Source organism: Capra hircus, chromosome 29 (assembly GCF_001704415.2).
Source record: "Capra hircus breed San Clemente chromosome 29, ASM170441v1, whole genome shotgun sequence".
Taxonomy (NCBI): domain Eukaryota; kingdom Metazoa; phylum Chordata; class Mammalia; order Artiodactyla; family Bovidae; genus Capra; species Capra hircus.
The window spans coordinates 41830744-41858468 of record NC_030836.1 but is presented as its reverse complement, the minus strand read 5'-3'; the positions used below and the strand labels follow the sequence as shown (position 1 = coordinate 41858468).

General features: G+C 39.0%; 1 protein-coding gene across 1 annotated transcript in view; it reads right to left on the bottom strand.

The window, feature by feature from the left end:
* Window positions 1–27725, bottom strand: part of LOC102189740 (solute carrier family 22 member 10) — an 86636-nt gene that overhangs the window by 25730 nt on the left and 33181 nt on the right. Inside the window, exons 6-11 of the mRNA XM_005699807.3 lie at window positions 22087–22210; window positions 21485–21600; window positions 18301–18515; window positions 16569–16677; window positions 15911–16114; window positions 13774–14193 (exon numbers count right to left, since the gene is read on the bottom strand). Of these exons, the coding sequence (XP_005699864.2) occupies window positions 14133–14193; window positions 15911–16114; window positions 16569–16677; window positions 18301–18515; window positions 21485–21600; window positions 22087–22210 (829 nt within the window). The 3' untranslated portion in view covers window positions 13774–14132. Of the gene's footprint in view, window positions 14194–15910; window positions 16115–16568; window positions 16678–18300; window positions 18516–21484; window positions 21601–22086; window positions 22211–27725 lie in introns of the transcript that reaches the window.

Genomic DNA, 27725 nt, shown 5'->3' with positions numbered 1-27725 from the left:
CTTTGGAGAAATGTCTGTTTAGGTCTTTTTCCCACTTTTTGATTGGGTTGTTTGCTTTTCTGGTATTGAATTGTATGAGCTGCTTGCATATTTTGAAAATTAATCCTTTGTCAGTTGATTCATTGGCTATCATTTCCTCCCATTCTGAGGGTTGTCTTTTCACCTTGCTTATAGTTTCCTCTGCTGTGCAAAAGCTTTTAAGTTTAATCAGGTGCCACTTGTTTACTTTTGTTTTTATTTCCATTACTCTAGGAGGTGGGTCATAGAGGATCTTGCTTTGATTTATGTCATGGAGTGTTCTGCCTATGTTTTCCTCTAAGAGTTTTATAAATTCTGGTCTTACATTTAGGTCTTTAATCCATTTTGAGTTTATCTTTGTGTATGATATTAGGGAGTGCTCTAATTTTATTCTTTTACATGTAGCTGTCCATTTTTCCCAGCACCATTTATTGAAGAGGCTGTCTTTGTCCCTCATTGTATATTCTTGCCTTCTTTTAAAAAAATAAGGTACCCAAATGTGCATGGGTTTATTTCTGGGCTTTCTATCTTGTTCCATTGGTCTAGATTTCTGTATTTGTGCCAGGGACAAGACAACTGTGTCCACTCTCACCACTATTATTCAACATAGTTTTGGAAGTCCTAGCTACAGCCATCAGAGAAGAAAGAGAATGAAAAGGAATCCAGCTTGGAAAAGAAGAAGTAAAGCTCTCACTACTTGCAGATGACATATTTTACATAGAAAACCCTACAGATACTATCAGAAAATTACTAGAGCTAATCAGTGAGTTTAGCAAAGTCACAGGATACAAATTGAATACCCAGAAGTCACTTGCATTCCTATATACTAACAATGAAAAATCAAAAAGAGAAATTAAGGAATCAATCCCATTCACCATTGCAACAAAAAGAATAAAATATCTAGGAATAAACCTACTCAAGGAGACAAAAGAACTGTATACAGAAAATTATAAGACACTGATTAAAGAAATCAAAGATGACATAAATGGATGGAGAAATATTCCATGTTCCTGGGAAGGAAGAATCAATATTGTGAAAATGACTAGGCTACCAAATGCAATCTACAGATTCAATGTGATCTCTATCAAATTACCAATGGTATTTTTCACAAAATTAGAACAAAAAATGTCACAATTCATATGGAAATGGGGAAGACACCAAACCACCAAAGCAATCTTGAGAAAGAAGGATGGCGCTGGAGGACTCAACCTTCTTGACTTCAGATTATGCTACAAAGCTACAGTCATCAAGACAGTATGGTAGTGGCACAATTACTACATTTTGGTAACTGACATTCTGCATCAATTTAAATCACACCAGGACCTCACAATAATTTAAATTCTTCCAAATAAAGATAAGGGAGAAAAGTAGTGATAGGTAAGCTCACATAAGAGTTTATTTTCTCAGATTTATTTATTTATTTAATAGAATATATTAAGGATCTTTTATGTGGTGATGCTAGGAATCCTGATGAACTGATCATTCTCTCATTATGAACTTGGCCTCTTTATCTCTAGTAATACTCCTCAATTTCAACTGTTTATTTTCTTTTTTAATTTAAATTTATTTATTTTCTTATATTAATATAACCATTCCAGATTTCTTATAATTTACATGCTATAACATTCATCAACATTTTTAATTGATGTGTTTTAGGAGATTATTATAGATTCACATGCAAATGCAGGAAATAATATGAGAAACTGCATGCCCTTCACCCAGCTTCCCCCAATTATAATATTTGTAAAATTGTAGTGTAATGTTACCATTATTTTTTTGAGAGTGATACAATATACTGATCTTATCCAGATTTCTCAATCAGTGTTACCTGTATTTGTGTGTGTGTGTGTGATACTTAGTACCATATAGATTTACCATCTGTGTAGCTTCTTGTGCCCATCACCACATTCAAGATACTAAAGAATTCCTAACTAAAGTATTCTTCTTGTTGTACTGATATAAATATACCATCTGCCCTTGCTCCTATTATTCCTTTTCCAATTTTGGCAACTATTAGTGAGTTTTCCATTTTTTAAACTCTGTCACTTACAGCTGTTTTAGAGGGGAGGGACCAAGATGGTGGTGTAAGAGGACATGAAGCCTACCTACCTACATAATAATATCAAAAATAAAAAGAACTTCTCAGACAAGCAAGAGCTAAAAGAATTCAACAATACTAAGCCTAAACTAAATGAAATGCTGAAGGGTCTTCTCTAAATAGAGAATAAGCAAGAATATAAAGAAAAGAGAGAATCACAGTAGGAAAGGCAAATATATAGAAATGATTGAAGATTAGTAAAATAAGCCAGTATATGTAGATTAAAAGAGATATAAACTTATAAAGACAATTATAAATACAATACACAGTAAAAAGGATAAGCATGAAGATATACATAAGTATCAAAAAATGTAGGGGGAAGTACAAAAATGTAGATCTTTTAGAATGTTGTTGAACTTAAATGAATCTGGGTTACAGAAAGAAAACACAGTGGTGAATTTCATGAACTTCATGGTAACCACAAATCAAAAATAAACAACAGATTCACAGAAACTAAAAAGAAATAAAGCATACTAAAAAGTAAACTCATCAAACTATAAAAGGAAAAACAAAAAGAAGAAGAAATGAAAAGGAAGAACTACAAAAACAATCAGAAAACAAAAATTAAGATGGTCATAAGTACATGCTATCAATAATTACTTTAAATGTCAACATACTAAATAGCCAGATCAAACATCAGAGAGGCAAAGCTGGTGCACTGGGACAACCCAGAGGAATGGGATGGGGAGGGAGGTGTGAAGGGGGTTCTGAATGGGGGGACACGTGTACACTCGTGGCTGATTCATATCAATGTATGGCAAAAACCTCCACAATATTGTAAAGTAATTAGCCTCCAATTAAAACAAATAAATAAATCTATTTTAAAAAGTCAGAGTGGTTAATTGGATTTAAAAAATAAGGACCTGCAGTATGCTGTCCACCAGATATTCACATCAAGACAAAAGACACAGACTGAAAGTGTGGGAAAAGATATTTTATTCAAATGGAAATAAGAGATCAGGAGTAGCAATCATGTCAGACAAAACAGACTTTAAAACAAAGACATAAAGAAAGACAAAGAAGGACATAAATAACGATAAATAGATCAATACAAAAAGAGGCTATTACGTTCATTAAAATACACACACCCAATATAGGAGCACTTATATATATAAATACTAATAGACACAAAGGGAGAAAATGACAAAAATACAGAAATGGTAGGATACTGTAAACCCCTCTGACACGAGTGGAGAGAATATCCAGAAAGAAAAGCAATAAAGCAAAAGAGGTCCTAAATGAAACAATGTTGGACTTAATTGATATCTAATGGATGCTACATTCAAACCAAAACAAACAAGTAAAACAAAATACACATTCTTTAAATTGTCCATAGAATGTTCTCCAGAACAGACTACATACTAGGTAACCAAACGAGTGTCAACAGATTTAAGAAGATAGACATTATGTCAAGCATATTTTCTGACCACAATGTTATGAAGCTAGAAATCAATTTCAGAACAAAAAAAAAAAAACAGAAAAGAATTAATATGTGAAGACTATACAACATACTACATAAAACCCAGTGAGTTAATGATCAAATCAAAGAGGAAACCCAATGAGCTAATGATGCAAAAAAGCCAATTCTAAGATGGAAGTTTAGAGCTGTACATGCCTTCACCAAGGAATAAGAAAAATCTTAGATGAAAAACCTGACATGCTATTTAGAATAATCAGAAAAAAAGAACCCCAAAGTCATCAGAAGAAGGAAATAATAAAGATCAGTGAGGAGATCAATAAACGAGAGCTTTTAAAAATCAGTGGTAAAGAGCAAAGGAACCAAGAGCTAATACTTTGAAAAGATAGACAACATTGATAAACCTCTAGACTCAGAGGTTTGACAAACTTCCAGACTCAACAAAAGTAAATGATAGAGGACTCAAATAAACAAAATGAGAAAGGAAAGAAGAGAGATAATAATAACCGATGCCATAGAAATACAGGAAAAAAAAAAAACCAACCAGAATTGAATACTATGAACAAATATGTTCCAACAAATTGAACAACTTAGAAGAAATAAACAAACTTCTAGAAACATACTGCCCGCCAAAAATAAGTCAAGATGAAACAGACAGTTTGAACAGACCAATCATTATGTGTGAAGTAGAGTCTGTATTTTTTTAAAATCCCTGCCAAGAAAGAGTCCATCACTGGACAGCTTCACTGAGGAATTCTACCAAACATATAAAGAAGAAATTAAACCTGTTCTTCTAAAAAATTTACCAGAAAATTAAGATGAGGTAACACTCACAACTTCATTCTACAAGGCTGCTCTTATTACCCTGATACCAAAAGCAGACAATAAAAGAAACAAAAGAAAATCACATGCCCATATCTTTGATGAATATAGATGCAAAAATCCTCAACAAAAAAATATTACCAAGCTAAATCTAACAGTATATAAAAAGGATCATTTACCATGATCAAATTGGATTTATTCCAGAGTCACAAGAAAGACAAAAAAATCACATAATTACCTCAATGGACAAAGAAGACACATTTGACAAAATTCAACATCCATTCATTATAAAAACTTTCATCAAAGTGGTTATAGCAGGAACATAAATCAACATAATAAAGGCCTCTTAACAAAACCACCTATGGCCAATGTAATACTCAAAGGGAAAATGTTGAAAGACTTCTGGTAAATTCAGGAACAAAATAAGGATGCCTACTTTCACCACTTCTATTTAACAAAGTACTGAAAGTCCTGTGCACAGCAATCAGACAAGAAAAAATACTAAAATGTATCCAAACGGTAAGGGAAAAGATAAAACTATCACTATTTGTAGATGACAGTATGCTCTACAGAAAACCCTAAAGTAACCACCAACAAACTGTTAGAGGTAATGAATGAAGTTCAGTTCAGTTCAGTTTAGTCGCTCAGTCGTGTCGGACTCTTTGCGACCCCATGAATCACAGCACGCCAGGCCTCCCTGTCCAACACTATCTCCTGGAGTTCACTCAGACTCACTTCCATAGAGTCCATGATGCCATCCAGCCATCTCATCCTGGGTTGTCCCCTTCTCCTCCTGCCCCCAATCCCTCCCAGCCTCAGAGTCTTTTCCAATGAGTCAACTCTTCACATGAGGTGGCCAAAGTATTGGAGTTTCAGCTTTAGCATCATTCCTTCCAAACAAATCCCAGGGTTGATCTCCTTCAGAAAGGACTGGTTGGATCTCCTTACAGTCCAAGGGACTCTCAAGAGTCTTCTCCAACACCACAGTTCAAAAGCATCAATTCTTCAGCGCTCAACCTTCTTCACAGTCCAACTCTCACATCCATACACGACCACAGGAAAAACCATAGCCTTGGCTAGACGGACCTTTGTTGGCAAAGTAATATCTCTGCTTTTGAATATGCTATCTAGGTTGGCCATAACTTTCCTTCCAAGGAGTAAACGTCTTTTAATTTCATGGCTGCAATCACCATCTGCAATGATTTTGGAGCCCCCCAAAAAATCAAGTCTGACACTGTTTCCACTGTTTCCCATCTATTTCCCATGAAGTGATGGGATCAGATGCCATGATCTTAGGTTTCTGAATGCTGAGCTTTAAGCCAACTTTTTCACTCTCCTCTTTCACTTTCATCAAGAGGCTTTTTAGCTCCTCTTCACTTTCTGCCATAAGGGTGGTGTCATCTGCATATAATGAGGTTATTGATAGTTCTCCCAGCAGTCTTGATTCCAGCTTGTGCTTCTTCCAGCCCAGCATTTCTCATGATGTACTCTGCATGTAAGTTAAATAAGCAGGGTGACAATATACTGCCTTGACGTACTCCTTTTCCTATTTGGAACCAGTCTGTTGTTCCATGTCCAGTTCTAACTGTTGCTTCTTGACCTGCATACAGGTTTCTCAAGAGGCAGGTTAGGTAGTCTGGTATTCCCATCTCTTTCAGAATTTTCCACAATTTATTGTGATCCACATAGTCAAAGGCTTTGGCATAGTCAATAAAGCAGAAATAGATGTTTTTCTGGAACTCTCTTGCTTTTTCCATGATCCAGCAGATGTTGGCAATTTGATCTCTGGTTCCTCTGCATTTTCTAAAACCAGCTTGAACATCAGGGAGTTCACGGTTCACGTATTGCTGAAGTCTGGCTTGGGGAATTTTGAGCAGTACTTTACTAGCATGTGAGATTAGTGCAATTGTGCTGTAGTTTGAGTATTCTTTGGCATTGCCTTTCTTTGGGATTGGAATGAAAACTGACCTTTTCCAGTCCTGTGGCCACTGCTGAGTTTTCCAAATTTGCTAGCACATTGAGTGCAGCACTTTCACAGCATCATCTTTTAGGATTTGAAACAGCTCCACTGGAATTCCATCACCTCCACTAGCTTTGTTCATAGTGATGCTTTCTAAGGCCCACTTGACTTCACATTCCAAGACGTCTGGCTCTAGATTAGTGATCACATCATCATGATTATCTGGGTCGTGAAGATCTTTTTTATACAGTTCTTCCGTGTATTCTTGCCACCTCTTCTTAATATCTTTCCCATTCTGTTGTTTTCCTTGATTTCTTTGCATTGATCGCTGAAGAAGGCTTTATTATCTCTTCTTGCTATTCTTTGGAACTCTGCATTCAGATGCTTATATCTTTCCTTTTCTCCTTTGCTTTTCACCTCTCTTCTTTTCACAGCTATTTGTAAGGCCTCCCCAGATAGCCATTTTGCTTTTTTGCATTTCTTTTCCATGGGGATGTTCTTGATCCCTGCCTCCTGTACAATGTCACGAACCTCCGTCCATAGTTCATCAGGCACTCTATCTATCAGATCTAGCCCCTTAAATCTATTTCTCACTTCCACTGTATAATTATAAGGGATTTGATTTAGGTCATACCTGAATGGTCTAGAGGTTTTCCCTACTTTCTTCAGTTTGACTCTGAATTTGGCAATAAGGAGTTCATGATCTGAGCCACAGTCAGCAAGGCTATAAGACACAAGATTAATACAGAGACCTATTGCATTTCTATGCACTTATAATGGAATATCTGAAAGAAAAGATTAAAAAAAACTATCATGTCGAAAATTATATCGAGATGCAAATAAAATGAAAAGTGAAAGTGTTAGTCACTCAGTCACGTCCAATCCTTTGCCACTCCATGGACTGTAGCCTGCCAGGCTCCTCTGTCCATGGGATTCTCCAGGCAAGAATACTGGAGTGGGTTGCCATGCCCTCCTCCAGGGGATCTTCCCAACCCAGGAATCGAATCCAGGTCTCACACATGGCAGGTGGATTCTTTACCCAGTGAGTCATCTGGGAAGCCTACCCTATGTGCAAAATTCGGTCAATCCTGTCCAACTCTTTGCCACCCCATGGAATAGTCTATGGAATTCTCCAGGCCAGAATATTGGAGTGGGTAGCCATTCCCTTCTATAGGGGATCTTCCCAACCCAGGGATTGAACCCAGGTTTCCTCATTGCTGGTGAATTCTTTACCAGCTGAGCCACCAGGGAAGCCCAAGAATACTGGAGTGGGTAGCCTATTCCTTCCTAGCAGATCTTCCTGACCTAGGAATCAAACCAGGGTCTCCTGCATTGCAGGTGGATTTTCTACCTGCTGAGCTACCAGGGAAGCTGGTATATGTTTCTATAACTTATTTCTTTTCACTGTTGAATACATGAAATATATATACATTGTAAGTTTAACTGGCAAAGCCCAACAGGATTGTTTCAAGTTTTTATTTGTCTGTTTGTTCTTTATTGAGATATAATGGACATAAAAAATTGTATAAGGTTAAGATAAGGGGCTTCCCAGGTGGTGCTAGTGGTAAAGAACCCCCCTGCCACTGCAGGAGATGGAGGAGATGCAGGTTAGTTACTTAGGATGAGAAGATCCCCTAGAGAAGGGCAAGGCAACCCACTCCAGTATTCTTGGTTAGGAAATCCCATGGACAGAGAAGCCTGGTGGGCTATATTCCATGGGGTTGCAAAGAATCAGACATGACTGAAGTGACTTAGCTCACACGCAAAAGATATACAGTGGGGGCTTCCCTGGTGGCTTAGCGGTAAAGAATCTGCTGCCAATGCAAGAGACTGGTGGGTTCAATCCCTGGGTAGGGAAGATCCTCTGGAGAAGAAAATGGCAACCAACTCCAGTATTCTTGCCTGGGAAATCCATGACAGAGTGGCCTGGTAGGCTATAGCCCATGGGGTCGCAAAGAATTGGATGTGACTTAGCAACTAAACAACAACAAGACATACAGCAGTGCTGATTTGATACATTTATATACTTCAATATGATGGAGAAGGCAATGGCACCCCACTCCAGTACTCTTGCCTGGAGAATCCCATGAATGGAGGAACCTGGTAGGCTGCAGTCCATGGGGTCGCGAAGAGTCGGACATGAAAAGTTTCACTTTTCACTTTCATGCATTGGAGAAGGAAATGGCAACCTACTCCAGTGTTCTTGCCTGGAAGATTTCATGGACAGAGGAGCCTGGCAGGCTACAGTCCATGGGGTCGCAAAGAGTCAGACATGACTGAGTGTGCACACCACATGATTATTATCATAGTGTTAGCTACAAGCTAACACTAATCATGCCACAGAATTATCATTTCTTTTTTGTGTGGAGAATAATTAAGATCCAGACTAACAACTTTTGAAATTTGCAATATAGTATTGTTGACTATGGGCTTTCCTGGTAGCTCAGATGGGAAAGAATTTGCCTCCAATGCAGGAGACCGAAGATTGATCCCTGGTTTGGGAAGATCGCCTGGAGAAGGAAATGGCAACCCACTCCAGCATTCTTGCCAAGAGACTTTCATGGACAGAGGAGCCTGGCAAGCTATAGTCCATGGGATTGCAAAATGCCAGACATGACTGAGCAACTAACACACACATACATACACAAACACACACACACACACACACACACACACACACACACACATTGTTGACTATAATCACAAATTATGCGTTACATTTATCTACTTAGTTGCAAATTTGTACAATTAAACATTTCCCCAATTCCCCGATCTCCCAGCTCCTGATAACCACCATCCTACTTATACCATTTTATACGTTTGACTTTTTTACATTTGACATCTAACTTATTTACAGTATCTGTTATTCTCTGTCTGATTTATCTTACTTAGCACAGTGCTACCAAGGTCTATTCATGTTTTCACAAAAACACTTCTATTTTTCTCATGACTGAATAATATTGTTCAAACTTACACCATGTTTTTAACCATTCACTTTCAGATGAGCACTTATGTTGCTTCTTGGTTATTGTAAAAAAGAATCATGGGAATGCAAATATCTTTTCATTGTCCTGTTTTCATTCCTTTTGCATATAAAACAAGAAACAGGGTTGCTGGATTATATGCTATTTTAAAAAAAATTTTTGTGGAATCTTTATGCTGTTTTCCATAGTAACTGCACTCATTCATATTAGCACCAAGTATTGCCTCTACTCCACATATTAACGTCCCTGGTGGCTCAGTGGTAAAGAATCCACCTGCAATGCAGGAGAGGGAGGCTTGATCTTTAGGTCGAGAAGATCCCCTGGAGAAGGAAATGGCAACCCACTCCAGTATTCTTGCCTGGAAAATTCCAAGGACAGAGGATCCTGGCAAGATATAGTCCATGGCATCGCAAAAGTGTTGGACAAGACTCAGCAACTAAATACCAACCACATACTCACCAACACTTATTATCTCTTGTCTTCTTGATGCTAGCTGTCAATGAAAAAATTAATCAATAGTCAATCCAAAGGAGGAATAGAGAATTTTATTTGAACCAGGCTGAGGATTGTAATCCAGGAGACAGCCTTTCAGAAAACTCTGAGGACTGCTCTATTTGTTAGAAGTTGAAGGCACAGTCATATATATATATTTGAGACAAAGAAATTTACATCACAAATGACACACTGACATTTTGCATCAAGTTCACCAAAGATACATAGTCTAGTTCTGCACACACCAAGCAAGCAGCAGATCACCATTGCCTGTTACAGTTGAGCAAGCATTCTCATCCTTTAGGAGCTCTGATTAATGTACAATGCAGATACTCATTGCGCATGAAGGAGGGATCGGTATGGGCAAGGAATATGTCATGCTTAAAGTTTCTTGTCCTGCTTTAAAGTATAAATTTTATTCCATCATAGCCATTCTAAGAGGTGTGAGGAGATTCTCCATTGTAGTTTTGATTTTCCTTTCTATGATGATCAGCGATGTTGAGCAACTGTCCAAAAACTGATGGCCATTGTATGTCTTCTTTAGGAAAATGTCTATTAGAGTTCTTTGTCTATTTTTAAATTGGGTTACTTGGTATTTTGTTATTGAATTGTAGGTGTTACTTATGAATTTTGGATATTAACCCTTTTTCAGATATCTAACTTGGCAGTATTTTCAAATCTATACTAAGTAATACTTCATGGCAATAAAAAGGAATGAAATATTGATACAAACAAAAACAGGCATGAATTTCAAGTACAATATACCAAGCAAATGTCAATACAAAAAAAGTATAACTCTGTAATAAACTTACTTGATGGTCTAGGAGAAACAAAGTTAACACCTAGTGAAATACACAGTGGAAGAGGATTGAAAGCTAAGGGACAATTCTGACTGAGGAATGAGCACAAAAGTAATTTCTGGGTGATGGAATTAATCTCCCTGTTGATTGGATTGCATTTGACCCTGGTATTTGAATTTATACAAATACACTGAATTTTGACTTTGGGATTTGTACTTTTTACCATGTGTAAATTATACCAAAAATAAGGGAACCATAGACAACAACATGAGACAGCACCAGGCAGAGGTCACATGGGGTGGCAGTCAGATGTGACTTAGCGACCAAATAACAATAACAACAAGGCCCTCTCAGCCCCTTGCCCTCTGGGCTTGTGAATGGAGTGGCAGCTCTGAAAATCTCTGAATTGCCTTCACAGTCATTCTTCCATGTCCTTGAACAATAGCTTTGCTTCTGTTGAGATGGCTGATCCATAACAATTTCTTTATTAAGTAGTCACTTGGTCATCCCCTTATGATATTTTAAATTATGTCCACTTACTTTTTAAAAACATGAACATAAAAAATCGCAAAGAAAAAGTAATCACTTAAAATTTGACCACTTAGTTTACCACTGTTACCATTTCAATGAATGTATTTCCAAAAAGAACATAATTTTCTAATTGCCAGTGACTTATGACATCAAAAGTATCATGCACTAAGTTTACAGATATATAGGTATTTGCTTCTGGATTTCTTTCGATGTCCAGTTGCATATGCTATACAGTTCTGACTTTTGCAAATTTATTTTTTAATATAAATTTATTTATTTTAATTGGAGGCTAGTGACTTTACAATATTGTATTGGTTTTGCCATACATCAACATGAATCCACCACGGGTGTACACGTGTTCCCCATCCTGAACCTCCCTCCCATCTCCCTCCCCATACCATCCCTCTGGGTCATCCCAGTGCACCAGCCCTGAGCATTCTGTATCATGCATCGACCCTGGTCTGGTGATTCGTTTCACATATGATATTATACATGTTTCAATGCCATTCTCCCAAATCATCCCACCCTCGCCCTCTTCCACAGAGTCAAAAAAGACTGTTCTATACATCTGTGTCTCTTTTGCTGTCTTGCATACAGGGTTATCATTACCATCTTCCTAAATTTCATATATATGAGTTAGTATACTGTATTGGTGTTTTTCTTTCTGGCTTACTTCACTCTGTAAAATAGGTTCCAGTTTCATCCACCTCATTAGAACTGATTCAAATGTATTCTTTTTAATGGCTGAATAATACTCCATTGTGTATATGTACCACTGCTTTCTTATCCATTCGTCTGCTGATGGACATCTAGGTTGCTTCCATGTCCTAGGTATTATAAACAGTGCTGCGATGACACTGGGGTACATGTGTCTCTTTCAATTCTGGTTTCCTCGGTGTGTATGCCCAGCAGTGGGATTGCTGGGTCATAAGGCAGTTCTATTTCCAGTTTTTTAAGGAATATCCACACTGTTCTCCATAGTGGCTGTACTAGTTTGCATAAGAGGATTCCCTTTTCTCCACACCCTCTCCAGCATTTATTGCTTGTAGACTTTTGGATAGCAGCCATTCTGACTGGTGTGAAATGGTACCTCATTGTGGTTTGGATCTGCATTTCTCTGATAATGAGTGATGTTGAGCATCTTTTCATGTGTTTGTTAGCCATCTGTATGTCTTCTTTGGAGAAATGTCTGTTTAGTTCTTTGGCCCATTTTTAAATTGGGTCATTTATTTTTCTGGAATTGAGCTGCAGGAGTCGCTTGCATATTTTTGAGATTAATTCTTTGTCAGTTTCTTCATTTGCTATTATTTTCTCTCATTCTGAAGGCTGTCTTTTCACCTTTATTATATTTTCCTTTGTTGTGCTGAAGCTTTTAGTTTTAATTAGGTCCCATTTGTTTATTTTTGCTTTTATTTCCAGTATTCTGGGAGGTGGGTCATAGAGGATCCTGCTGTGATGTATGTCAGAGAGTGTTTTGCCTATGTTCTCCTCTAGGAGTTTTATAGTTTCTGGTCTTACATTTAGATCTTTAATCCATGTTGAGTTTATTTTTGTGTATGATGTTGGAAAGTATTCTAGTTTCATTCTTTTACAAGTGGTTGACCAGTTTTCCCAGCACCACTTGTTAAAGAGATTGTCTTTACTCCATTGTATATTCTTGCCTCCTTTGTCAAAGAAAAGGTGTCCATAGGTGCATGGATTTATTTCTGGGCTTTTTATTTTGTTCCATTAATCTATATTTCTGTCTTTGTGCCAGTACCATACTGTCTTGATGACTGTGGCTTTGTAGTAGAGCCTGAAGTCAGGCAGGTTGATGCCTCCAGTTCCATTATTCTTTCTCAAGATTGCTTTGGCTATTCAAGGTTTTTTGTATTTCCATACAAATTGTGAAATTATTTGTTCTAGCTCTGTGAAAAATACCGCTGGTAGCTTGATAGGGATTGCACTGAATCTATAGATTGCTTTGGGTAGTATGCTCATTTTCATTATATTGATTCTTCTGATCCATGAACATGATATATTTCTCCATCTATTAGTGTCCTCTTTGATTTCTTTCATCAGTGATTTATAGTTTCCTATATATAGGTCTTTTGTTTCTTTAAGTAGATATATTCCTAAGTATTTTATTCTTCTCGCTGCAATGGTGAATAGAATTGTTTCCTTAATTTCTCTATTTTCTCATTATTAGTGTATAGGAATGCAAGGGATTTCTGTGTGTTGATTTTATATCCTTCAACTTTACTATATTCATTGATTAGCTCTAGTAATTTTCTGGTGGAGTCTTTAGGGTTTTCTATGTAGAGGATCATGTCATCTGCAAACAGTGAGAGTTTGACTTCTGTTTTTCCAATTTGGATTCCTTTTATTTCTTTTTCTGCTCTGATTGCTGTGGCCAAAACTATGTTGAATAGTGGTGGTGAAAGTGGGCACCCTTGTCTTGTTCCTGACTTTAGGGGAAATGCTTTCAATTTTTCACCATTGAGGATGATGTTTGCTGTGGGTTTGTCATATATAGCTTTTATTATGTTGAGGTATGTTCCTTCTATTCCTGCTTTCTGGAGAGTTTTTATCATAAGTGGATGTTGAATTTAGTCAAAAGCTTTCTCTGCATCTATTGAGATAATCATATGGCTTTTACTTTTCAATTTGTTAATGTGGTGTGTTACATTGATTGACTTGACTTTTGCAAATTTATTTAGAGTTCATCATATGGTCCTCCTTACATGAACCTGCCATGGTATTCTTCTGTTTCTGAATCACCTTGTCTATTAATAATTTATTGATAAATTTTAAACTTTTTTGACTTCTTCTCCCAAAATGGGATTGTTCATGGAATTACATATTCTCATTTATTATATATTTAATTGCCAATTAATGCAATAATTATAAATGAGATGTATTTTTCAAGTGTATTTTCTTGCCATTTTGTAGATATAAAAGAGATATCTACTCCTGGAGATATTTTTTCTTCATATTTTTTTCTTCCTCACCAGCAAGACCATGAAGAGCCTTAAAATTTTGTCACTTTTATGTCAGAATCTTTTTCATTTATTTTTCTTGAGAATTTTTGGCTGAAAAACCAAAGGAGAAACAACACATTAACCAACCAATCAGAAAATAAGAATAGGCATTATGAAAGAGAAAAAATAAAAATTAGTTTGGGTTTTTTTTTATGCCCCCATATTTGTGCTCTTATTGTAGCATCTTACTTATAAATTCCATCATACATTTTCCTTTTGTGTGTGTGTGTGTGTGTGTGTCTTTTATTTTTACTTTATTTTACTTTACAATACTGTATGGTTTTGCCATACATTGACATGTTTGGGAACGCATGTACACCCATGGGGATTCATGTCAATGTAAAAATAAGTTTGGATGCCCTCCTTTTACAAGTACAAATTGATCCCTAACCAACAACTTCTTTCTTTGTTGCTATTGAGTCACTAAGTCACAGATTCCTTACCACTGAATCAGGGTGACTCAATGGTAAAGAACTCTCCTGCCAATGCAAGACAAACAGGTTTGATCCCTGGGTCAGAAAGATCCCCTGGAGAAGGGCATGAAAGTCCACTCCAATATTCTTGCCTGGGAAATTCCATGGACAGAGGAGCCTCGTGGGCTACAGTCCATGGGGTCCCAAAAGAATTAGACGTGACTTAGCGACTAAACAACCCCAACTGAGCAGACATATGAAAGCACTTGAAAGTGCTACTCACACTCGGTCTTTTGGATTCTCACTTTGTCATTTGGATCTCTGGCCAATGACACCTTTGATAAGTCAGGAACTGGGTTAAAAATCTAAAGGAATTCCCAACTTGTTATAGGTTCGGTTGTGTACCTTCCTAAGTATATATATTGAAGTTTTAACAATCTACTTCAGAATATGCAATTATCATATTTGAAAACAGGGTTGTTGCTGACTAATTAAGATGAGGTCAAACTGGAGTAGAAAGAGTCCCTGATCCAATAGGATGATGATCTTATAAAAAGGGGGAACTTGAGACATAGAGGCATGCCAGAGGGACGCAATGTGAAGACTGGGGCTATTTTCCATTAACCAAGGAACTACCAGAATCCAGGAGACACCTGGAACAGATCCTTCTCTAGAGCCTTCAGAAGATGTAGAGTCCTTCCAACAACTTAAGCTCAGACTTTCAGCCTCCTGAAATTTGAGACAGTAAATTTATTTTGCTTAAGTCACTCAGTTTATCAGATTCTACTGTAGAAGCCCTATGAAACTAAGATACAATGTTATAGTTTTAAAATGCCTTTTCCAGTTTCTTATTATCCTCAATCTTTGCATAACTTGTGGCAGCAAAACTGACTGAATCTTACAGCCACAGGCAAACAAATAACTTTTTTACTACCTTTGCACAGAAAGTCCTTAACTAAATGTGATTTTCCTAACAATGCTCCTTCACTGGTCATCCCATTTATTTCCCCTCTATCCCAAGCTCTTATGGATCTGAGGATCATGATCCCAATATGAATGTGTGTTTCTCATGAGGACAGGTAGGATGCAAAATCATAACAGAGCTAATTACCATCAGTTCAGCACTAAAACTACCAATGAGAACAGGGCAGAGGGGATTCCAGCAGTCTAGACTAGAATTCACAATGGATGGAAATGACCTTGCCTCTCATGAAGATAATGGCCCAAGATGGGAGTATCCCAGGCAAGGCTCAGCCTCCCCAGTGATCTGAGGGACTCATGAGGTGTGTTGCCTCTCTCACCCACAGATCCAAAGCACACAGTCCCTCCCAGGGGGTGGTAGAAGGTTTACTCACTTATTTTCCACATCCTGGATAGTGTCAGGAATGGGCAGATTTTTGGTTTCAGGTGGGAGAAGAATGAGAAGACCAGCAACAATTGGAAAGACTCCATAGATGATCCAGGGCAGGATGGGTAGATACACTACTAGGGTCATCAAGAGGGGAGCCAGGGTTGCCCCACACCTACTAGCTAGCATATCTAATCCTGCAAAGTTTGCCCTGAAGGAGTAAATGACATGATGTGGTAATTCAGTAAATATCTGCACATAAAATTCGAGAGATATTACTCTGCAATGAAACACAATTACTATATTCATGAGCTTGATGATAAACCCTTGTTATTGAGATTTGCTCCCTGGTTTTCTAGCTGTCTTTGTCAAAGTGTATTGATACATTTTCATTATTTTATATGGAATGTTACACATTGGACCTATAGTAATAAGAAATTCAAAAGATTAATGAGAAGATACATTGAATTACTGTTCAGAACAATACACAGAACAAAGTTGGATTTTTCAATTAACTTTAGCTATAGTTGCTATTGATATATTATCACAATTACAAATGATTAATTTATAACTTAAAGATCTTATTGTGTTCACTCCTGAAATAAGCATCAGTTAGATGGGGAAGTCATACTTTAGATCCTGGCAGAGCATCCATAAACTCTTACCTGAGGAGAGTGGGGATGAGTTCAGTAGAGTGGACAGAAAGAGCAGATGTAGAGGCAGCAACACAGCCAATTCCCACACTTGCCAAAGCCACACGCAGGGTCTGCATTTCTGGAGGCAGGAAGACCAGCAACACTAAGAAATCTGGGCTGGAAGAAGTGGCACCCACCAAATTTACTCAGGAAAAAAAGAAAACTATGGTTTATTGATAGGTTTGAAATATACCATAGAATATACATATATATATATATATATATGTTGATAAACTGAGAAATGTAAAATCAACAATATATGTGGTAAAATTACATAAAACTATCTGGAATAGTTGCAACAAATCCATCTGCATATCTGAGATTTGCAAGAAAAGAAAAAAGGAAACAGTGTGGCACAAATTTGCTTTCACTAATTTTGTCCAGTATTTGCAATATCCTTATTGCTGAAGTTAAGACCATGATATGGACAATTACTGAGTCTAATGTTCAGCTCCAGTCATGAGACGTTTACAATTCAAGTGCAGGTTTTAAAGTGACCAGTCATCCTGGGAATTTGAAGGTTTTGATAATGTGAGATTTTCATTGATAAAATCAGAAAAGTCCCAGGTAAACCCAAATGAGTCAATCAACCTATTGTAGATACAGCATTGCCATAGGGTAAGTATGACACCAGAGAGTAACAGGACAGTACTGCTCTATTAGTGGACAGGCTGTGGAGAAGCTAGGTCTACATCAATGTTAGACATGAAGAACCTAACATCAAAGCCTGTAGTTGGGGTAAACTGTCAGAATTAGGGAACAATTGAGAAAAATTTAGGGGAATCACTTTTCTGCACAGTATAAAAAGAAATGTAATTATAACTGGATAATATTGGAAAGACCTCCATAGTAAAGCAGTATTATTAATGCAATACTGATGATATTCTGAAGAGCAATAAAAATACCTATCTGTAATGCTGTGAGTCACATTCCTGCACTGGAGATGCAAATTGCCCACCAAGTTTCTCCTAATTATTACATATCATCATTCTATTAACTTATAAAGTAATCTGATAGGGAATGGACAAAGATTTTTCTCAGCTTCAATTCTTGTTTCTACTGCACCCTCCTTCCCCACTTGAAAAAGAGGACTTTTTTTTCATTTCCTGGGAGACTTTCTTAAGCAAGAACCATAGTCATAGTGACTTGAGCTCACAGTCATATGTAGATACATAGAAATGGGGAAGTAGACCAGTCCTCAAAGCTGGTAATGAAGAGCCCAAATAGAGGGAGTGGCCATAGTATGCTCTCACATGGGATATAATTGCAAAGCCTCATCCCTCTCTACTTGTTATTTAATGTGTGAATGGGAAAACCACAAGTGAATGATTGCTGTCCTAGAGAGAATACCTGGAATACATGGGACCATTTTCCAGATGTTTCCACTATGTGATGAAAGATAAATATATGTTTGCACTGCCCCTTACTGACCTTTAGCCCTTTTCCCAAAAACTGGTAGATTCATGTTGATGTATGGCAAAACCAATACAATATTATAAAGTAATTAGCCTCCAATTAAAATAAATAAATTTAAATTTTAAAAAACTTATTAGCAGAAGTTCTCATCAGTTTGGTTTGGGGGAATACTTAACCTTTCATTAGGACCTCTTTTTACTCCTGGCTTCAGACAAGTATGACCAAACAAACCTTGAAGAATGAGAAGAAGACCCTTCATTTCCCCCAAAGTCCAGTCTTCTCTCACCTTGGGGCACAAATGTGTTGACCAAAATGGAAATTCCCACCAGGAACATGAGAAACATCTGGGTTGGTCGACGGCCCATGTGATTCAGTGGTAAAACTGCAAGACTTCGGACTGAGACAGTGAGAGCTCCAAAGATTACCTGGAACAAGAAAATATTGCTCCCAAAGTGCTGTAGATTCATAAAGATGCCAAAATAGGGTATTGTGATTGCAAATCTGTAGTGGAAAAAAAACAAAAAAGAAGAAAAAAGACATAAACCATAAGACTTAGAGCAAAGGTACTATAATTGATAATTATATTCACCCAGGCAGCCAATGATCAGAGTTAAACAATAAAGGCCCTATCTGACTTGTGTAATTCTTCATTTTAAAGTGAAAACTCACCATAAAAATTACATGGCTGTATATGAAAATGGCACTTTTTCTGACAATCTTTTGTCTGATTTATTAAACACAAATATGACAGTAAGAGGAAACGTAACGTGACTCAGTCTCCAAACAAGATGGTATATAATATTTGACAACAGAAGCATTAACAGTGAAACTTAGAAATTAGGGAAATAATTTCTTTTTGAGGGTTGTCTATATGCTGTGAGTCCTCCCCCTCTTCGCCCAATCCCAATACTGCAAGGAATTTCTATTTTCTCAACTAGTGGTTGAAGCTAGAAAATACTGTCTGTGTCCCCTTGACTTGACAGCATAGTGCCCTGGGGATTAACACAGTTCTAGGAAATGTAAAGTTCATTCCTGATTTTTTAAGGCTAAGAAACAGTGTAAGAATACAGGAAAGCAAACATACACCAACAGTAACTTCAGAAATGGAATCAAAGGATCTCACTTCAGATTTTACCCAGAAAACATTTAAAGGAAAGAAGCCCACTTTAATGATCTACTATACCTAGAGAGAGCTAGACTTAGTACAACTAGACTTAGACATTAAAATAGAAGAAACATCACAGATCACAGTATTCCAAGAAAGGTGTCCGATGACTGTCATCTTTATTTTTTCCTTCCACTCTGATTGTCTAGGATTCAGAAACACAAGTCTATGTCCTAGTGAATATGGAAAAGTTGAAAATGCATGTGCTGTGAACTTAGTCACTCAGTCATGTCAGATTCTGTGCAACCCCATGGACTGTAGCCCACAAGGCTCCTCTGTCCTGGGGATTCTCCAGGCAAGAACACTGGAGAGGGTTGCCGTGCTTTCCTCCAGGGGATCTTCCCAACCCAGGTCTCCCACACTGCAGGTGGATTCTTTACTGTCTGAGTCACCAGGGAAGCCCCTCCAAAAAATGAGGCACTAATTTCCATGTGAGCATTATTAGGTGTGTTTTCCTCATCTTCTATCTCCCAATCAGTGCCTCCCCCTCATTCTTCATTATGAAAAAGCATAATAAAGGTAAATGCAGAAATGGTCTACTAGGATATGCCTGGGAAGAGACCAATTACGAAATGCAATAGTCGCTTACTTAAGCTTGTCAGCGGGTCTATGTTGTCCTGTATGCTTCTTCTGCATGAGCATTCAGCGTTCACAAATTAAGAATTATATTTACTTCTGTGTCTCTTTTGCTTTGGACTCTGCGGGGGAGGGCGAGGGTGGGATGATTTGGGAGAACGGCACTGAAACATGTATAATATCATATATGAACTGAATCGCCGGTCTAGGTTCGATGCATGATACTGGACGCTTGGGGCTGGTGCACTGAGACGAGCCAGAGGGATGGTACAAGGAGAGAGGAGGGAGGGGGCTTCAGAATGGGGAACACGTGTATACCTGTGGTGGATTCATGTTGATATATGGCAAAACCAATACAATATTATAAAGTAATTAACCTCCAATTAAAATAAATAAATTTATATTTTAAAAAAAGAATTATATTTAAAATTTCTCCTTCTGACCCCACCAAAGTAAGTACTTATATCCCTTCAAGAGACAATGACCAAGATTTCCTTATGGAAACCCTTGCACTAACACACAAATAAAATGTATCCAAATTGGAAACCATTAAAAGTCCACCAACATTGACATACATAAAGAAATTGTAGTGTATTCATCAAATGAAAACTGAAGCACTAGGGAGGAGAACCACCTAATGTTACACGCAGCAGAATGGGTGAATCTTCAGGAATGAGTATGAGAAAAGGGGGCCTGTCACAGAATCCTCTTATCATTTACATTAGGTGAAGATCAAGATCAGGCAAGACTCTTCTGCAGTGAAAGAGATCAGAGCAGCTGGACAGGCGAGGGCAGTGAGGAGAGAACAAGAATGAGGCAGCGGTGGAGGTAGTGGTGTTTATTATTGTACAGGATATGTGAGAGGAATCCTGGGGTATTAGGATTTTCAGGCTTTGATCTGGAAGTTGCTACATTTTTACATGTTGAAATATTCATTGATCTGTAAATATTCATAATATCTTCATGTATCGATTGGCAAAAATGGCTTCAATTAAAATTTAAAGAAGAAAATAAACCCCCAAATCCACACTGTGACAGAAATTTTCAACATAAACCTTCCCTGAAGAGATTGGCAGAGTGATATGACCAACTCTACTTCATATACTAATTTCTGCGGCAGTATTATTTGGTGTGTTTCCCTCATCTTTTATCTTCAAATCAGTGCCTCCCTGTCACAACACTGTTGTAATTAATGGAATAGTTTCATGTCTGTACTCTTTTAATGTTGCTATATAAAGCTATGTTTTATCCAGTATGGAAGTTTTGTCCTGTTTTGTCCTGTATGGATGTGAGAGATGGATCATAAAGAAGACTGAGTGCCAAAGAATTGATACTTTCAAACTGCGGTGCTGGAGAAGATTTTTGAGAGTTCCTTGGACAGCAAGGAGATCAAATCAGTCAATAATAAAGGAAATCAATCCCAAATATTCATTGGAAGGACTACTGCTGAAGCTGAAGCTCCAATATTTTGGCCAGCTGATGTGAAGAGCCAGCTTGTTTGAAAAGACTCCAATGTTGGAAAAGATTGAAAGCAAAAGGACAAGGGGGCTGCAGAGGATGAGATGGTTAGATAACATCACCGACTCAGTGGACATGAGTTTAAGCAAACTCCAGGAGATAGTGGGAGACAGAGGAACCTGGCATGCTATAGTCCCTGGGGTCACAAAGAGTTGGACATGACTTAGCAACTGAACAATAGCAACAACCACATGCATTCTATAAAGCCCACCTCACAAAGGAGAGAAGACAGATCCTTTTACGCAGATTGGGTGTGCGGAACAAGTCAAACACAGTAGGTTTGGTCTGTGCTGCCTCCAGCTCCTCCTGCATGGTCGCTTTCAAGCCCTTCAACAACAACAAACACATATCACTTGCTGACATAGTGCCAGGTATTGTAATGCACACTGGCACCCAATAGGATAGGAGAGATACATTCCCTTTCTTTGTAGTACAACAAATTACACATGCAGTCACTTGTGTGAACATGATATGAAGGAAGATGTAGGGAGTTAAGGGAGACTCCAGGAAATTACACAGCAACAATGATTTTTTTATTTTAATGAGGCCATGGCGGAGGGAAGTGAGCAGGGCATCCATGAGAGCACACAGGCTGCAGGTTCAAATCAGGAGATGAACTAAAGGGAGAAGTCCTTGTATAGTGTTCAAAGCTCCTTTTATAAGAAATGGGCATGAAAGACCAGGAAACTGAGCTTGCATTCTCAACCAGATGGCCTTGTTAGAAAAGCAGTTTGTCTATCTCAATAAGGAGGAGGCAGATATTAGTTCATGACTTCCCTCCCACCCAATAACCACCTTCCCTTTCCGGCTTACCTCCATACTCAAGATTTCTTCAGCATTCTTTATTCCATTTCTGTGTGCAACTTTTTTAAGTTCCTTTAAGCCCTCATCTGGTTTATTGGTGACAATCAGCCACCGTGAAGATTCCAACAGCCACCTGATGAAAGAAGAGCAGACAGGTATAGTCAACCCTTCCTTGCTATATGATTATTGACATGTTTTATGTCTTCTGCCTACTATCCACTACATCAACTAGACATTCATGTTGTGTTAAACTAATTCTAGGAAAATATGAGAGTGATAATTTCATGCTGGGATGACAGACTTTGAGACAAATTGCCTTTATGCTTATTCAGCAGGAGTTTTTCCTAGAAGTTTATGAAGGTTAAACTGGAGAGTGCCTCACATACATAATTCCCTCTCAAAGCGTGACATGAGATCTAGCAATTTTGTGCACATAATATATATTCTTTTCAAAAAGTACCCCAGGCTTCCCTGGTATCTCAGTGGTAAACAATCCACCTGCCAACGCAGGAAGCCTAGGTTTAATCCCTGTTCTGGGAAGATCCTGTATGCCGGGGAGCAACTAAGCCCATGCACCAAAACTATTGAGCCTGTGCTCTAGACCCCAGAAACCACAGCTACTGAGCCCATGTGCTGCAACTACTGAAGTCTGTGTGCTCCAGGTCTCCCACTCCGCAACAAGAGAAATCACCCCAGTGAGAACCCATGCCCTGCAATGAAGAGTAGCCACTGCTGGGTGCAACTAGAGAAAAGCCCATGTAGCGACGAAGACCCAGGATAGCAAAAATAAACAAATAAATTTTAAAAAAATTTTAAAAAGAAGCCCCAGTTATGTATGGTAGAGGTCAACAAATATTTTAAACACATGTACACCCATGGCTGATTCATGTGAATGTACGGCAAAAACCATGACAATATTGTAAAGTAATTAGCCTCCAATTAAAATAAATAAATAAAATAACTACCCCCCCAAAAAAATAAATAAATACTTCTGCCACTACCAACAATGTTGATATCTAACTACACATGTGAGTCACGTATTACATGTGCCTCAATTTCCTCAGCAGTAAAATGGGAGCAGGAGGCCTAGCTTCCTTTTATGGTTTTCAAGAGGATAGAATGACTGAGCACATGATTCGGACATGGATTACACTGTCCCCTCTCTCTGAACTCATCTCACTGTTAAATCTATAGTCATTTTTCTGTGATCTGTTAAATCTGATTCTTTCTAGAATGGTTTTAAGTGTAGGAATGAATTTATCCATTTAAAAACTGTTTGTTGGGGTTTTCCAAGATGTTAGGGGAGTGGGTGGACATGGAGTGCATCTCTCTCCACAGATGCATCAGGAATACCTCTGCAGATGCAAAAGTTCTCACAGAACACTGGCTGAACACTACTAGCAGGAGACCTCAGTCACCAGAAAGGACCATATGGAGCCACACATAACTGGCTAAGATGAAAGAAAGAAGGGAGAATAAGGAGGAGAGCAAGCAGGACCAGGCCTACACCACAGGGTCGGGTAGCTGAAGGAAAGGAGAGATTCCCACATCCAGGGAAATCAGTTGGGACAGAAGGGAAGAATTTGAGGCTGTCAGAAAAGGATGAACCAGCTGATCTGTCTGGATAGACTGAGAACCACACAGACAATCTGTGCCACAGTCCTACATACTCTAGACTGGAAGGCACATCCACAGCTATGCAGGGGGTCTGGGAGCTGGAGCCTGGGGATTGGAGAGCAAACCCAGGCGAGGACTGCTGTTGGCTGGGGGAGACATCTTAAGAGAATAGGAAGAGAAAATCCACAACAGGGAATGCCTTTGGAGGAAAATTGGACTGCCATGGAAGCAGGGCGTGACTGCTGAGTCACATGCAGGGAGTAGAGTCACCACTGTAGCTTCTCTCTCCCCACATACCAGCCTGGGCTACCTAGAAATAGAGAAGAACCAGCTATGGCTGCCCCTTGCCTGCCTGCATCTGGAGGTTAGGAAAAGCAACCAATAGAGCCTTATCTCTTGCATCCATGGCCACCAGCTAACCTGCATGCCGGGCACCACCAGCCTTCCTCAACTCAAGCAGCCATGCTGCCTCCATGCCTGGTCCCCATTGCAGCAGACCCAAGTCCTCCAGGGCAGCCTTAGGAGCAGACTCCTGTGAGTGGCCCACATGCAAGTTCAGTTCAGTTCAGTCGCTCAGTCATGTCCGACTCTTTGAGACCCCATGAATCGCAGCACACCAGGCCTCCCTGTCCATCACCAACTCCCGGAGTTCACTCAGACTCACGCCCATTGAGTCCGTGATGCCATCCAGCCATCTCATCCTCTGTCATCCCCTTCTCCTCCTGCTCCCAATCCCTCCCAGCATCAGAGTCTTTTCCAATGAGTCAACTCTTCGCATGAGGTGTCCAAAGTACTGGAGTTTCAGCTTTAGCATCATTCCTTCCAAAGAAATCCCAGGGTTGATCTCCTTCCGAATGGACTGGGACTCTCAAGAGTCTTCTCCAACACCACAGTTCAAAAGCATCAATTCTTCGGCGCTCAGCCTTCCTCACAGTCCAACTCTCACAGCCATACATGACCACAGGAAAAACCATAGCCTTGACTAGATGGACCTTTATTGGCAAAGTAATGTCTCTGCTTTTGAATATGCTATTTAGGTTGGTCATAACTTTTCTTCCAAGGAGTAAGCATCTTTTAATTTCAAGGCTGCAGTCACCAACTGCAGTGATTTTGGAGCCCAAAAAAATAAAGTCTGACTCTGTTTCCACTGTTTCCCCATCTATTTCCCATGAAGTGATGGGACCGGATGCCATGATCTTCGTTTTCTGAATGTTGAGCTTTAAGCCAAATTTTTCACTCTCCACTTTCGCTTTCATCAAGAGACTTTTTAGTTCCTCTTCACTTTCTGCCATAAGGGTGGTGTCATCTGCATATCTGAGGTTATTCTCCAAGCCAGGTTTCAGCAGTATGTGAACCGTGAACTTCCTGATGTTCAAGCTGCTTTTATAAAAGGCAGAGGAACAAGAGATCAAATTGCCAGCATCTGCTGGATCATGGAAAAAGCAAGAGAGTTCCAGAAAAACATCTATTTCTGCTTTATTGACTATACCAAAGCCTTTGACTGTGTGGATCACAATAAACTGTGGAAAATTCTTAGAGAAACGGGAATACCAGACCACCTGACCTGCCTCTTGAGAAATCTGTATGCAGGTCAGGAAGCATCAGTTAGAACTGGACATGGAACAACAGACTGGTTCCAAATAGGAAAAGGAGTACGTCAAGGCTGTATAGTGTCACTCTGCTTATTTAACTTATATGCAGAGTACATCATGAGAAACCCTGGACTGGAAGAAACACAAGCTGGAATCAAGATTGCAGGGAGAAATATCAATAACCTCAGATACGCAGATGGCCCACATGCAAAGTTGGCGATAAAACCACAAGTGAGCAAAAAGGGCAGGGCAATTAAGTAAGAGGATCAAAAACCTTTCATCAGCTGTTCAAGCTGCAGATTAAATGCTTAACATCAACTAAAGACTCTGCATCTATCGAATATATGAGGGTATAAGGAGTGCTCCCACAAAAGAAAATACTCTAGCTCTGGCAGCTGTGGATATTGATGGCAAGCACACATGAGAGGAGAGCCAAATTTGAGTCTCAGCTGTCCTCACAGGGTCCACAGCAGGTCTAGAGATTAGCCCTCCCCAGCATTTGGAGGTCTCTTGGGAAAGCAGTGGAGGGAAATAGTTCATGGTGGGACAAAGGACACCAATGGCTGAGACTCTAGAAAAACATTTATTATTGTTTTTGTGTTTTGATTTGTGCCATTATCACTGGGTCGGGAAGATCTCCTGGAGATGGAAATGACAACCCACTCCAGTACTCTTGCCTGGAAAATCCCATGGACAGAGGAGCCTGGTAGGCTACAGTCCATGGGGTCATAAAGAGTCAGACATGACTGAGTGACTTCACTTTCACTTTGGCTATTTTTTTAAATTTAAATTTATTATTTTTCTTTTTGGATTGCATTTATTTATTTTTTTAATACAAATTTATTTATTTTAATTGAAGGCTAATTACTTTACAATATTGTATTGGTTTTGCCATAGATCAACATGAATCTGCCACGGGTGTACACGTGTTCCCAATCCTGAACCCCCTCCCACCTCCCTCCCTATACCATCCCTCTGGGTCATCCCAGTGCACCAGCCCTGAGCATCCTGTATCCTGCATCGAACCTGGACTGGCGATTCATTTCTTATATGATATTATACATGTTTCAATGCCATTCTCCCAAATCATCACACCCTCTCCCTCTCCCACAGAGTCCAAAAGACTGTTCTATACATCTGTGTCTCTTTTGCTGTCTTGCATACTGGGTTATCATTACCATCTTTCTAAATTCCGTCTATATGCGTTGCTGCTGCTGCTGCTGCTTCAGTCGTGTCCGACTCTGTGCGACCCCAGAGACGGCAGCCCACCAGGCTCCCCCGTCCCTGGGATTCTCCAGGCAAGAACACTGGAGTGAGTTGCCATTTCCCTCTCCAATGCATGAAAGTGAAAAGTGAAAGTGAAGTCACTCAGTCGTGTCCGACTCCTAGCGACCCCATGGACTGCAGCCTACCAGGCTCCTCCGCCCATGGGATTTTCCAGACAAGAGTACTGGAGTGGGGTGCCATTGCCTACTGTATTGGTGTTTTTCTTTCTGGCTTACTTCACTCTGTATAATCGGCTCCAGTTTCATCCACCTCAGAACTGATTCAAATGTATTCTTTTTAACGGCTGAGTAATACTCCATTGTGTATATATACCACTGTTTTCTTATCCATTCATCTGCTGATGGACATCTAGGTTGCTTCCATGTCCTGGCTATTATAAGCAGTGCTGTGATGAACATTGGGGTACACGTCTCTCTTTCAATCCTAGTTTCCTTGGTCTGTATGCCCAGCAGTGGGATTGCTAGGTCATAAGGCAGTTCTATTTCCTGTTTTTTATTTTTTTTAAGGAATCTCCACACTGTTCTCCATAGTGGCTGTATTAGTTTGCATTCCCATCAACAGTGTAAAAGGGCTCCCTTTTCTCCACACCCTCTCCAGCATTTATTGCTTGTAGACTTTTGGATTGCAGCCATTCTGACTGGTGTGAAATGGTACCTCATTGTGGTTTGGATTAGCATTTCTCTGATAATGAGTGATGTTGAGCATCTTTTCATGTGTTTGTTAGCCATCTGTGTGTCTTCTTTGGAGAAATGTCTATTTAGTTCTTTGGCCCATTTTTTGATTGGGTCGTTTATTTTTCTGGAATTGAGCTGCAGGAGTTGCTTGTATATTTTTGAGATTAGTTGTTTGTCAGTTTCTTCATTTGCTATTATTTTCTCCCATTCTGAAGGCTGTCTTTTCACCTTGCTTATATTTTCCTTTGTTGTGCAGAAGCTTTTAATTTTAATTAGGTCCCATTTGTTTATTTTTGCTTTTATTTCCAGTATTCTGGGAGGTGAGTCATAGAGGATCCTGCTGTGATTTATGTCAGAGAGTGTTTTGCCTATGTTCTCCTCTAGGAGTTTTATAGTTTCTGGTCTTTGGCTATTTTTGAAATTTCTTTATTCTCTCCTGTTGTGGTTGCTGTTTTTATTATTATTATTTCTATTTAGT